The sequence below is a fragment of the Lactuca saligna genome, chromosome 1 (assembly GCF_052625555.1).
Source record: "Lactuca saligna cultivar CGN05327 chromosome 1, ASM5262555v1, whole genome shotgun sequence".
In the NCBI taxonomy this organism is placed as follows: Eukaryota; Viridiplantae; Streptophyta; class Magnoliopsida; order Asterales; family Asteraceae; genus Lactuca; species Lactuca saligna.
The window spans coordinates 53,029,121-53,040,350 of NC_136417.1; the positions used below are offsets into that span (position 1 = coordinate 53,029,121).

At 33.9% G+C, this 11,230-nt stretch overlaps 3 protein-coding genes across 4 annotated transcripts; 1 reads left to right on the plus strand and 2 right to left on the minus strand.

The window, feature by feature from the left end:
* The first annotated feature begins 2,926 nt into the window (after positions 1-2,926).
* Positions 2,927-4,111, plus strand: LOC145036323 (Stress responsive A/B Barrel Domain-containing protein). The gene is made up of 2 exons (XM_078984773.1): positions 2,927-3,115; positions 3,644-4,111. Exons 1-2 carry the CDS (start codon positions 2,997-2,999, stop codon positions 3,840-3,842), a joined length of 318 nt encoding a protein of 105 aa, XP_078840899.1. The 5' UTR covers positions 2,927-2,996; the 3' UTR covers positions 3,843-4,111.
* A 389-nt stretch (positions 4,112-4,500) lies between these two features.
* Positions 4,501-6,986, minus strand: LOC145036306 (phosphoglycerate/bisphosphoglycerate mutase family protein). Its single transcript, XM_078984757.1, has 8 exons — positions 6,478-6,986; positions 6,157-6,262; positions 5,866-6,082; positions 5,563-5,768; positions 5,402-5,461; positions 5,221-5,319; positions 5,039-5,146; positions 4,501-4,969 (listed from the first exon to the last, which is right to left on the minus strand). Exons 1-8 carry the CDS (start codon positions 6,870-6,872, stop codon positions 4,595-4,597), a joined length of 1,566 nt encoding a protein of 521 aa, XP_078840883.1. The 5' UTR covers positions 6,873-6,986; the 3' UTR covers positions 4,501-4,594.
* A 329-nt stretch (positions 6,987-7,315) lies between these two features.
* On the minus strand, positions 7,316-9,345 carry LOC145036314 (5'-methylthioadenosine/S-adenosylhomocysteine nucleosidase-like). 2 transcript variants are annotated; one of them, XM_078984765.1, is made up of 8 exons: positions 9,099-9,345; positions 8,957-9,020; positions 8,495-8,586; positions 8,253-8,359; positions 8,093-8,167; positions 7,923-7,997; positions 7,732-7,824; positions 7,316-7,636 (listed from the first exon to the last, which is right to left on the minus strand). In XM_078984765.1, the coding sequence occupies exons 1-8, from the start codon at positions 9,157-9,159 to the stop codon at positions 7,439-7,441; spliced, it is 765 nt and encodes a 254-aa protein (XP_078840891.1). In that variant the 5' UTR covers positions 9,160-9,345; the 3' UTR covers positions 7,316-7,438. The 2 variants fall into 2 exon arrangements, with proteins under 2 accessions (XP_078840891.1, XP_078840894.1); XM_078984768.1 differs by having other exon boundaries at positions 8,912-9,020; positions 9,099-9,338.
* Between the last annotated feature and the right edge of the window lie 1,885 nt (positions 9,346-11,230).

Here is an 11,230-nt window from a genome sequence, read left to right on the forward strand (position 1 = left end):
ATAAATTTGATTCAAGTAATCCGGCATGGTTGATGTTGCTTATTTGGGATGGGGGAGTTACCTTGATCGACTCGACCTGTTATTTTTTATGGGTTAAGACCATACACTATTATCTACTAGTTGACAATAGAGACTACTGATTTACCACATTTTTAGTTTTTTGACGTGTTGTAATTTGTTTGTTTAAAGCAAAGTTGTAAAAATTGTTCGACGGTTGACTGGGATCAAACGATTGATCGGTTAGGCAGTGATTAATCGGGGACCCTACATTATTAATAAAACTATTTTAAAACTTAATATATCATAAGAAAATTAGTATTTGAAAATTTAAAATTTTTAAATATTTGTTATAATATTTAAATATTTAAAAATTAAAAATTTTGAAATTTTGGTGTAATATTTGAAATTTTGAAAATTTGAATTTTGAAAAATAATCCCGCCTAGGAGCACCAAGGGGTGTCGAGGAGCACAAAGCCCGAGTTTGACCGATATCGACCAATTTTTGCCAAGCACCCCAAATCGTAATCAATTACAGACCGCCTAGCGCCTAGGCGGCCGCCTAAACAGATATTTACAACACTTGTTTAAAGACTATCCTGTAACTTTTTGTTTAATTGGTTGAATAGAATCAAGTTATCAAGATCGGTCATTTATAGTTCACTAAATAGATCCAGAGCATACAATGTCAACCTTAATGTTTGCTAGTAGGAAATATGAACATTAAAACGGCCATTTAGAGTTCGTTGAATTTGCTTTCCCCACGACATATTTCATGTACTATCAACTAATATATTTTTCTAGAAGTAACCAAACACTTGTTGGTTTGGTGATTATCGGCATGCATTGGGTGTTTAAGCAAGTGTGGTTTTCCACTAATTTATGACTTGAAAAGTTGACATAATCTTATCTTTTATAGCTCTTAGTTACCATTTACAATCTTTAACAAAGAAAACTACTTCAAACCTCTATTATATTGAATATCTGACTACTTTAATACGATGTCTCTCATCAACACATTTCATTCTTAATACTAGTTTTAGATCTTTTTTGGTTTTGCATAATTGTAACAACTTGATATGTGAAGAAGATCTGTGGGCTAGTGAAACTTAATGTTTTTCTGTTGACAATTCAGCAACAGTAACAATTAGGCATTCCAAATAAGGATTATTTGTTTCTTCAAAATTAGAAAACTAATATGGGTAATTATCCTTCCGTCGTTTTTTGGGGATTAGTTTCCTCGTCATTAGATTTAATGTCATATCATCATATTCTAAAAAAACACTAGTTTTTTCCACCATGTTTCCGTATGGAAGTAAGTTCGCATCATCATCTAACCTCATTAATTTTGCCTGATTAATTATCGATTCATCACCGTCAAATGTTGACCATCATCACCAACAAGTTTACCTTTAACCTAAGATCATCCTCATATACAAACCAATCCTAACAATGAATTTGATTTAGTTTCAATGGTTATAAATTACATATTTGGTTACTTTCGGTACCATATTACCTATTGCCACCATAATGATTTTCCTTTGCAAATTGATTAACACTATTTTCCAGATCATGATTAACAACAAACAACTATATTACATATTACTGACAATACTGAGAAATTTTTGACATCATTGTTGTTATTAAACTGTATAACTATGTTTGATCAGAGACATATTTTGTTACTTCAAACAACTAACGTAACCAATCTAAGAAGTTGACATCGTTGGTTAAATCCACATTATAACATGTGTAATATGAAACAATATAAGCATATAATGTCAATTTGTGCTCATTGTCATCCACTAATCACTATCATTCACTACAAACATGTACTATGGATAAATGATTACAATACTCGTTTTCAATAATACAAATCTAGATATCAAGATTCTCTTAACAATTTCTAAAAAAATCTTCAAAATAGACTAAGAATGGATATTGAAAGAATAATTTTTGCATCACCATAACAACATTTTGGAATATTTGTACATTCAGTGTATTTGTGTTAGTTCAGAGTGTAATAACATTGTCATATTCCAAAATGCCTCTAAGTAACATCTTACCAACCACCAATATAAATGTAACATCTTACCAACTAACACTAACTGTAGAACAAATATAATTAGTCTAGAATGTGGTCTTTTGAAAAACAAAAGTTATTTTTGTAAATTATAAAATAAAAAATATATATATTTTTGTTAATTTCCTTGTCAATAAGAGTTATTTTAGTTAATATCCCAAATATTACTGCGTAGTAATATTTTTTTAATAAAATATTTTCAAATAAGATATGTATTTAAAAAACTACAAATTTAATTATGAGATGTTTAAATATTTTAGATAGTCGAAAGTAAATTAGTTAAAATTATAAAAAAAAAAATGGTGAAAGAGGTTACCACATCAAATTAGAGGTTAGTGTGGCAAAAATTCTTATTAATAACATAGGTCTAGGGTTGATTCTACCATTGTTGATACTCTTGTGAATCATCTACCTAAATATGAAAAAGACTAATTAAGAACTGATTTTAAAAACAGAAAATTCATTTTTCTTATTCAAAGTTAAAAATTATGAAAGCATTAATTATGTTTATATTCCCGTTAATCGGTTAATGAGAACGAGTTGGTGTATGAACCAGGTACAAATAGAGATTGACCAAGTCAAGATTGTACAAGTAGTAAAGCATAAAGTACAAGAAAATAAAACATATCTAGCCAGAGATATCCCCCCATTGAAATTTTGTCATGATTCCGACAATGGTGTCGGTGGGTTGACTGTAGGGACGCAGCGACGGAAGTGCTGACTTGTGGGTCGTGAATTGAGGTGCCGTGCCCACTTGTACATTTACTTTTCGTGCATTGGGTGTTGTACACACAAAGAATAATTCAACCTTCATATGTGTGTGTCAGTGTGTGTGTCACATGGTATATGTAGGAGCCTGAGTTTGTGTGTTTATATATACTCAAACACACATAGTGGTGGTGGATTGCGGTGGCAGATGGCGGAGTTCACACACTTGGTGGTGGTTAAGTTCAAGGAAGAGGTGGTGGTGGAGGATATTATCAAAGGGTTGGAGGAGCTTGTTTCTCAAGTTGATATTGTTAAATCCTTTGTTTGGTTAGTCTACTGATATACAACTCTTAATGCATTAAATACAATGAAGAAACTCTTTCTTTTTCGTTTTACGACTTAATTGATATAGATATAGATATGTTTCTTTTTAAGTGAATACATGAATCATGTCTTAATGGATTAAGTGGATCAAATGACCCTTTATGCATTCACACATCCATAGCCTTAATGACTTAAACTTTTAGAAACTAGTTTTTCAACTATTTTTACAAACGTCATTTTTTTATACATGAATCATGTCTTAATGGATTAAGTGGATCGAATGACCCTTTATGCATTCACATATCCAAAGCCTTAATGACTTAAACTCTTAGAAACTAGTTTTTTCAACTACAATCATGTCTTAATGGATTAAGTGGATCAAATGACCCTTTATGCATTCACACATCCACAGCTTTAATGACTTAAACTCTTAGAAACTAACTTTTCAACTACTAGTTTTTCAGTTAGAAACTAAGTTTAAACTAGTTTTCCAAATAATCCTAACAAACCTTATTGTACTTGATGTAACAGGGGAAAGGATATTGAAAGTATGGAGATGTTAAGGCAAGGATTCACACATGCTTTCATGATGACATTTGGCTCCAAAGATGATTTCACTGCTTTCCAAACCCACCCAAATCACATGCAATTCTCGGCCACATTTTCAGCCGCAATCGAAAAGATTGTGCTTCTTGATTTCCCGGTTGTTGCTTTCAAGACCCCACAGTAGCCGGTGTGCATGAGTATTTGACAATTTGAAACGATTTAGAGGTTTTCTAAATTGGAAGAATTAAGAAATTTTATTATGTGAAGTCTATGTGTTCTAGTTTTATGTGTGGCTTTCTTTTTTTTGAGATTTGATTATTGTATGAGGAACTCTTGTGGATTCTTGAATGAACCAAGATGGACCGGTTCGGAATAATTACAATTTTCAATGCACAAGATATAATGGTGTATTCCGTGTATTTAATTAGAATAATATGTGTATTTTGGTTGTAATTATCTTTGCTTAAAATTGGCTGCTAGATTAGTGTTTTTTCTGGGGTAACATTTCCAACCCCACTTCAAATTTATATCTAATTGCTCCAAAGAAATGGAATGGTATCATTGCACCATGATTATCTAAAATGGAAAGATATTTTGAATGGATAAGCTCTTGAAGCTTCTTTGAAACATGTGGATTCGCAATTTTAGATTGTTCGCATTTAGAAAAAGATTTGAAAGAACATCAAAGACACAAAGTGTTAACCTTGACACATCGGAACGTTAATGTGGGGGTGACAATAACATTTTTTATATGCCCTTTCACTCTCATGTCGTATTGGATGAATGGATGATATGGACGTTTCATACTTTAATGACAACAACATCTTTGGACAATTAAAAAAAAAAAAAAAAAAAAAACTTTTCGATTTTACAGTGGCTTCATTTTCACTAGAACAATATTTTCTTCGCATTTACAAATATTATCGAATATCGAGCCTAGAATTCTTCATCGTCTTGCGTAGGTCGAGTAATGGGGATCGACCACCGTCCAAGATGAGCGGTGTAGTTTATGCACCGGACAACGCCTCTTCCGGCGGTGCCATCGGGGAAATCGATGACGCTAATGCTACCGGCGTCCAGATGAAACGATCCCATCCACTCGTTCGTTAGGTTTAAGCAATGACCTAATAACCCGATGTTAACAATCGGATCTCCAACTGCTACGACGACGTTTTCTGATTCAGATTCCTTACATAACTCATCCAACACCGATTTCCACGCTATCCCTGATTTCTCCCATATTTCCCTCAATAATCCCTCTTCAATTTCATTCACACACCCCGATTCTAGACTTGATGCCTTAATCGATTTCTGTTAAAGAAAAATAATAATAAATGTTTGTAATAGGAAGAAATAAACTAATTCTTGCAATTTACTTGCCTTTTTTGAACGATTAAGAATGTCTTGAATGTCAAGTTCTTTCATCTGCTTCGTTTCCACATATCTTGGCACACAATCAGCACCTAAACAATCAGCAGCTTCTTGAACCTTCAATCACGTGCATTTTCCCATTCAGACTAATCTATATACAAAAAGACGCAAATGCCCCTATAAAGACTTACACGAGCGATTGCATTAGCGGTTTCAGTTGGCGCGATTCTAGGGCTGCTCACTATTGATTTCACCTTCAAATCAAGAAGCAACTCTGCTGTTTTTTGTGACTACCATTTGTATAAAACAACGTATTAATCAGACCATAATTACCATAATACCCTTTAGCATATTATCAGATTACAAGAAAACCTGTATAGTTCCAAGCATGTCCATAGGCATGTCACTGTTATCAGATTCAGAATCACTACCCTGTTAAGAAAATCTCAAGAAAACCAAATTAGGGAGAATTAGAAAACAAACTAAAAATATTTTCACAGATTGATTGATTTATTTATTAAAATTAATATTACCTCAGGGATTCCATGGCAGACAAGTACAATTCGGTTACTAGCTTTCCTTCCTGCAGAGCTTCCGGAAGCAATGGGGGAGCTTGGAGTTTGATTTAATCTGTTAAGACAAATATATGGAGATCCACCTTCAGGTTGTGGGACAAAATCCAGCACACTTACACCACAGTTGCTTTGAAGTAAAATTCTGAAGTACTCTGTTCCTAAACCTGAAGATTATTACATAAACAAGAATTTTTGTAAGCTTATGATGTAGAGTTATAGAAATTGAAATACATGAATGAGGAAGAACATAAGAACATGTACCCATTGCTGTAGCAACAAGAGCTTGATTAACAGCATTATGAGCAACCACAAGAACAGATCTGCTGTCATGGATTAAGATTTTGTTCCAGCAGTTTGAAGCACGATCCCATAATTCTCTAACGGGATAGTGACCATCTATGTTGAAATTTGGAGCGTCTTTTTGCCATTGAGCAAAAGCTTCACCATATTTTGATATGCCTTCGTGCTTTAGGAGACCCTGGAGTACAGAAAAGAATTCTATGATACTGATCTAATCTTGAAAGAAAGATGCTCGTGAGAAGTGAAACTAACTTGAAATGAGTATAGGTCAATCTCCCTCAAGTCTGAATCAGTGAGGATTTCCTCTTGTCGAGAACCCCATATGACTTCAGCAGTTCTTTTTGATCTTCTCAAGGGACTGCAAGTATGAAATGTTCGTTTCATAAATCTGAATCTACTGTTTGTGGAATCACAATCTGAATTCAAACTGATATTTAAGTCTAAGGTTTACACTAATTGCTGTCATAATGAGAATGTAATTCTAATTTTGTAACCACACGAGTATCGTTTTATAATTCCAAACCCTAATTTCATTAACCTATCATGCGAAACCAAATCAAAGAACATAAAAACCTGGAGAAGCATATATCAAATGAGTCATCGATAAGCATTTGGCGGGAAGTCTCGGCTTGAGCCTCTCCTTTCTGAGTAAGAATCGAGAAATCGGAGCTCCCTTGGATCCTACCTTCTGCATTCCACGTGCTTTGTCCGTGCCTCACTAAAACCACTCGCTTTGCGACCTTAACCGGAGGGAAGGAGACTGAACCGCTAAGCGTGGAACTCAATTTCCGGTCATCTTCCGCCTCCGATGATGATGAAGTGTCGAGTTCTTTTATGCTTGAAGCGGATGATCGAACTATGAAGGGACTAATTACGATCGGTTTGAAGGTGTGGAAGAGTAGTCTATGGCTCCTACAGTGGAGGAGGAGTTGGTCGCCGCCGACTAGAGGAACTCCGGCGAAGAGCATCGTTTTTGGCGGTTAAAAACAGTAATAAGAATTGTATGGTTACCGTTGCTTCTATCGGAGCAATATCACATAATACCTCGGTGCGACAAAAAAAACAATATTTAAGAAAATATAATTTAAATCGAATGCAAATATTATAAATTCATAAGATAATTATTAAATCGAATGCAAATATGATCTCTTCAAAACTACATATGATCCACAAAAATTATATAGCAAATTTGAAGAAAAAAAAAAAGTGAAATATCGGTTTTTCATTTGTAAAAACCCGTTTTATTCAGCTAGCTTGTAGAAAATAATAATAATAACAATGATTTTCTTTAACTCATAAGATTTTATAGTTGTTTAGCCATCAGAAGCCCCAAAACTATTATTTTCCCTTCTAGACTTAATATAAGTAGTTGATTCATTAAGCCATTCCATCTATGGTGAGAATAACCTAGTAACCACATAATCTCTTACAAAGCAATTTAAATTTAAAACCAAAATATCCAAATATTACAAATTACAAATCAGTTTAAACAAATTGGCTTATCAATCAATATCTAAACAAAACGATCAACCAATCATAGTTCATAAAGACATTTACCATTAATAAATTCAACAACACGCGCAACTACATCACGAATTTCCACAACAGTTGCTTGTAAATTCTCTTTAAATTCTTCATGAATCGATTTTTCACCATCAACAAAATTTGATACACCTTTTATAAATATTGAAGGGACTTTCATGAGACTAGACACGTAAGCCAAAGCTGCTCCCTGAAATCCAAAATGATAAAACATTAGGTGTTAAAAAAACGTGACAAACATTATAAAACAAAAAATGGTCGGAATGAATTAATGAAATGATGTACCTCCATATCTACAATTATTGCATCATTGGCGAAGATACATTTTTCATCTTGTGGAGACATGTCTAATGAATCTCCCGTAGATAATTTACAAACCTGTGAGATTTTTATATATTTTAAGATATTAAATGTGTTTAGAAAACAAAATGAAAATTATTTGACCTTATTTTTCAAAGAATTTGGTAGATTGTTACTTTTAGATTAAGCTCTTTCACAAGATTTGGTGTGGGGAAACTCTTTCGTAAGCCAATTCCATATCTATCAGGACCCTGTGATTACAAAAAAAAGACAAACATGAAACATTAAAAACATTATTACATTAAAGATTTTATTACATTAATCAACATGTTTAATAAACAATTACTGGAATGGGAATCCGTCTATCATGAAATGCAAGATCTGATACTAGGTACACATCAAATATGCATGCTCCTTTCACCTGATAAAAAAAAATGAAGCAAATTTGTAGATGTAATAAACAATCTAAATTACAAAATATAAAACAAAGGCAAATTTTTTTTTACTTTAAAGCCACCAGCAGTGCCAGCATTTATTAAAAGATCAGGCTTCAGTGCTTGAATAGAAGCATAAGTCACAAGAGATGCAGGAACTGTGCCTACACTATTGATCCCTGAGAAGGAGGAAGGTATAAAAAGGGTATTTTAGTAATTTCATACTCATCTATGTCTGTGTTATGAATGGTGTGCTGAGATTTATGAAAGAAAGCAGTTGAAACAAGAAACGAAATAGGAAAGTAAACACAAACCAAAGTCGGGGTCTTTCCCTGGATAAATGACATTTAGATTAAGATCCTTGTAGCAACCATGATATCTGATCCAAGGGACATTTAATGGAAACCTGAAATAGTTTTATAGTTATACCAATGATTTATCAAGTGTAATTTAGATTCATAATCTAGAGTCCATTGATCATCAACAGTATCAAACAGAAATGGTTAAAGAGTTCCCATGGTTTGATCGACTGAAATTGGAATGAAGAACAAATAAGGAACGCTGCAGTCGATTAAAATCAATTTGCAAGTACTAAAATTCAAAAATGATAAAGTAATTGGATGAGATCCTGAGGGGAAAGTGAAAAGGATCATAAAACCTTTCAAACAGTTAGCAAATCGGAGTTCAAACTTCAAACTAGGAAGTAGATGGTGAGCGTCAAAGCAACATACATTTATTGATTCAGAAGGATTCGGCCGAGAAACAGAGAAACTCACAAAGTACCATCATCTCGTGAAAGTTTGAAGTGTTCGACAACCGGAAGCGCTTCTGAATCCATGGCTGCCGTTCATATCCATTCAATCGATGTTATAATAAGATAAAGGACAGGCATGGAGGTGGAGAGAAACTAGGGATTACCAGCGAAAATGAGAATCGTTGTAATCGGGCGTTTGTCATCTCCAAGAGGAAGTGTAGTCATGGCAGCCTCAGTTTTTTCCTATTCAAGTTTATGGCTTTTTCCTTCTCGGTCTATGGATTTGAGGTAGACGGATCCTCGACTGTTTATACCGCCGAACGCCGTATACAGCGTTTTTTGATCTGAATAAGGGGGTGTTTGGGATATTTTTTGAAGGGGAAAAGAAGTTTTGGGAAAAAATAAGGGGGTGTTTGGGATATTTTTTGAAAGGGAAAAGAAGTTTTAGGAAAAAATAACATGCAAAAGATGTTTGGAAAAAGTTTCTTGAAAGCTCTTTTGGATTTTTTTAAAGTGTGAAAACTGATTTTTTGGAAAAGTCAGAACTTCTTCTAAAGGTTCTTTTTTGAAAAAATACCCCAAACACCCCCTAAGAAAAAACATCAATAATGGTCAGGATTTCCAAAATCTGAACTGTGGTTTAAAAACATATGATATGGTCCTTACTTTCAAAGGATTGGTCTGGTAACTCCCTTAACTTTTCTTTCATTCTAAAAACATTTGAACCTAATGCCTAACTTTTCTCTCTTTCTAAAAACATTTGAATATATATATATATATATATATATATATATATATATATATATATATATATATATATATATATAAACATGTATTTTTGTTTGAATATGCGAAATAAATATATAATAGATACTTTCATTTAAAAATGTATAAAGTTCGTTTTTGAATATATATATATTAAATAGATAAAATTGTAAAAATGATCCCTATGGTATGCAAATTTTTGGGGTTTTATTCCAAACCTCGAGTTTTTTTGAATTCATGGTCCTTTTGAAGTGGTTTGTATGTGAAAATAGACCCTCCAAAAATTGAAATGACTATAATACCCTTGTGGTATTTATTTTTCATTTTTTAAAATTTAATATTTATTTATTCATTTTAACAATTTAAAAAATAACAGAGGACCCCCCCCCTCTCTCTCCACATGTTAATACACTCACGCACACCTATTCTCAATCTCTCCATATTTTTTTTGGTTTTTAATTCTAAACACACACAGTGCTAAGAACAAGTGCTCAGGAACACATAGTGCTCAAGAACAAACACAATGCTTATAAATCAATTTGTATGCGTATGTTTTCGTTTTCGAAATCGATGTGTTTGTGTATGAATCTGAAATCCACCATCATCTCTTTCCTCCTCTCTGTCTACTCCGGTTACTTAACATTCGCCCACCGCCTCAGGTGGATTACGTTCTCAAAGATAACCCTATAAGGGAGGTTGCATTAGGATTTTTGCAAAGGATGTCATCGGAGAAGGAGGAGGAGGAAGTCGCTATGGGTGTTCTATGGTGTTATGTGGTGGTTCAATGATGACGATGTTGCTCATGGAGGTTCCATATGCTCCCGCTACCCCAACATAAACAACATCGACCCTCCTCTACCGCTGCCATCTCCATTGTGGTCTTCAGCCTCCTCTACTGCTGCCATCTCCACTGTCTAAAAATCCCTTTCGGCACCCCAAGCATCTTCCATCGATAGAGATTTAGATTAAGTTAATGTTGGAAGTGATTGATCTGAAAATTGGGTCTACTTCTGCGGGTTTTGTAAGTTGAATCAAATCGATTCAGCCAACCGGAGGATAAGCTACTGGAGGATAACTGTAAGCGTATGGTGATTACTTACACAATTTTGATCGAGGTCACCATTTTTGACGGTGGGGTTACTGAAGCAATGAAGCTTCTTGATGAAATGTTGTCTAGACATCTTCAACCCGATATGAATGTGATTTAGGGATTTTTGAAGTGATTTGAATAGAAAAGGCGGTGACAGTAGGTAACCCCGAATGTCTTGGTGACCGGAAAATGACTCTAACTCCGGTGGGGAGTTCTTGGTCGTAAATGAAGAAGGAAGATAGGGTGGAGTTTGTAGAGAGGGAGAGAGAGAGGTGGATCCTCTTATTTTTTTAATAATTAAAATGAATAAATAATTATTAAATTGGCAAAAAATGAATTTATAAATGGAAAATAAATATCCTAAGGGTATTACAGTCATTTTACTATTCACAGAGACCAAAAACGCAACGAAACTAGCTCAAAAGGACTACCAATCTAAAA

Coding starts and splice junctions, on each gene's coding strand:
- LOC145036314 (XM_078984765.1), bottom strand. CDS start 9,159: ATGACTACACTTCCTCTTGGAGATGACAAACGCCCGATTACAACGATT. Junction 9,021..9,098: donor AACGATTCTCATTTTCGCTG/GTAATCCCTAGT, acceptor TATGAACGGCAG/CCATGGATTCAGAAGCGCTT. Junction 8,360..8,494: donor AGGGAAAGACCCCGACTTTG/GTTTGTGTTTAC, acceptor CCTCCTTCTCAG/GGATCAATAGTGTAGGCACA.
- LOC145036306 (XM_078984757.1), bottom strand. CDS start 6,872: ATGCTCTTCGCCGGAGTTCCTCTAGTCGGCGGCGACCAACTCCTCCTC. Junction 5,320..5,401: donor ACATGCTTGGAACTATACAG/GTTTTCTTGTAA, acceptor TACAAATGGTAG/TCACAAAAAACAGCAGAGTT. Junction 5,147..5,220: donor CCGCTAATGCAATCGCTCGT/GTAAGTCTTTAT, acceptor ACGTGATTGAAG/GTTCAAGAAGCTGCTGATTG.
- LOC145036323 (XM_078984773.1), top strand. CDS start 2,997: ATGGCGGAGTTCACACACTTGGTGGTGGTTAAGTTCAAGGAAGAGGTG. Junction 3,116..3,643: donor ATTGTTAAATCCTTTGTTTG/GTTAGTCTACTG, acceptor TTGATGTAACAG/GGGAAAGGATATTGAAAGTA.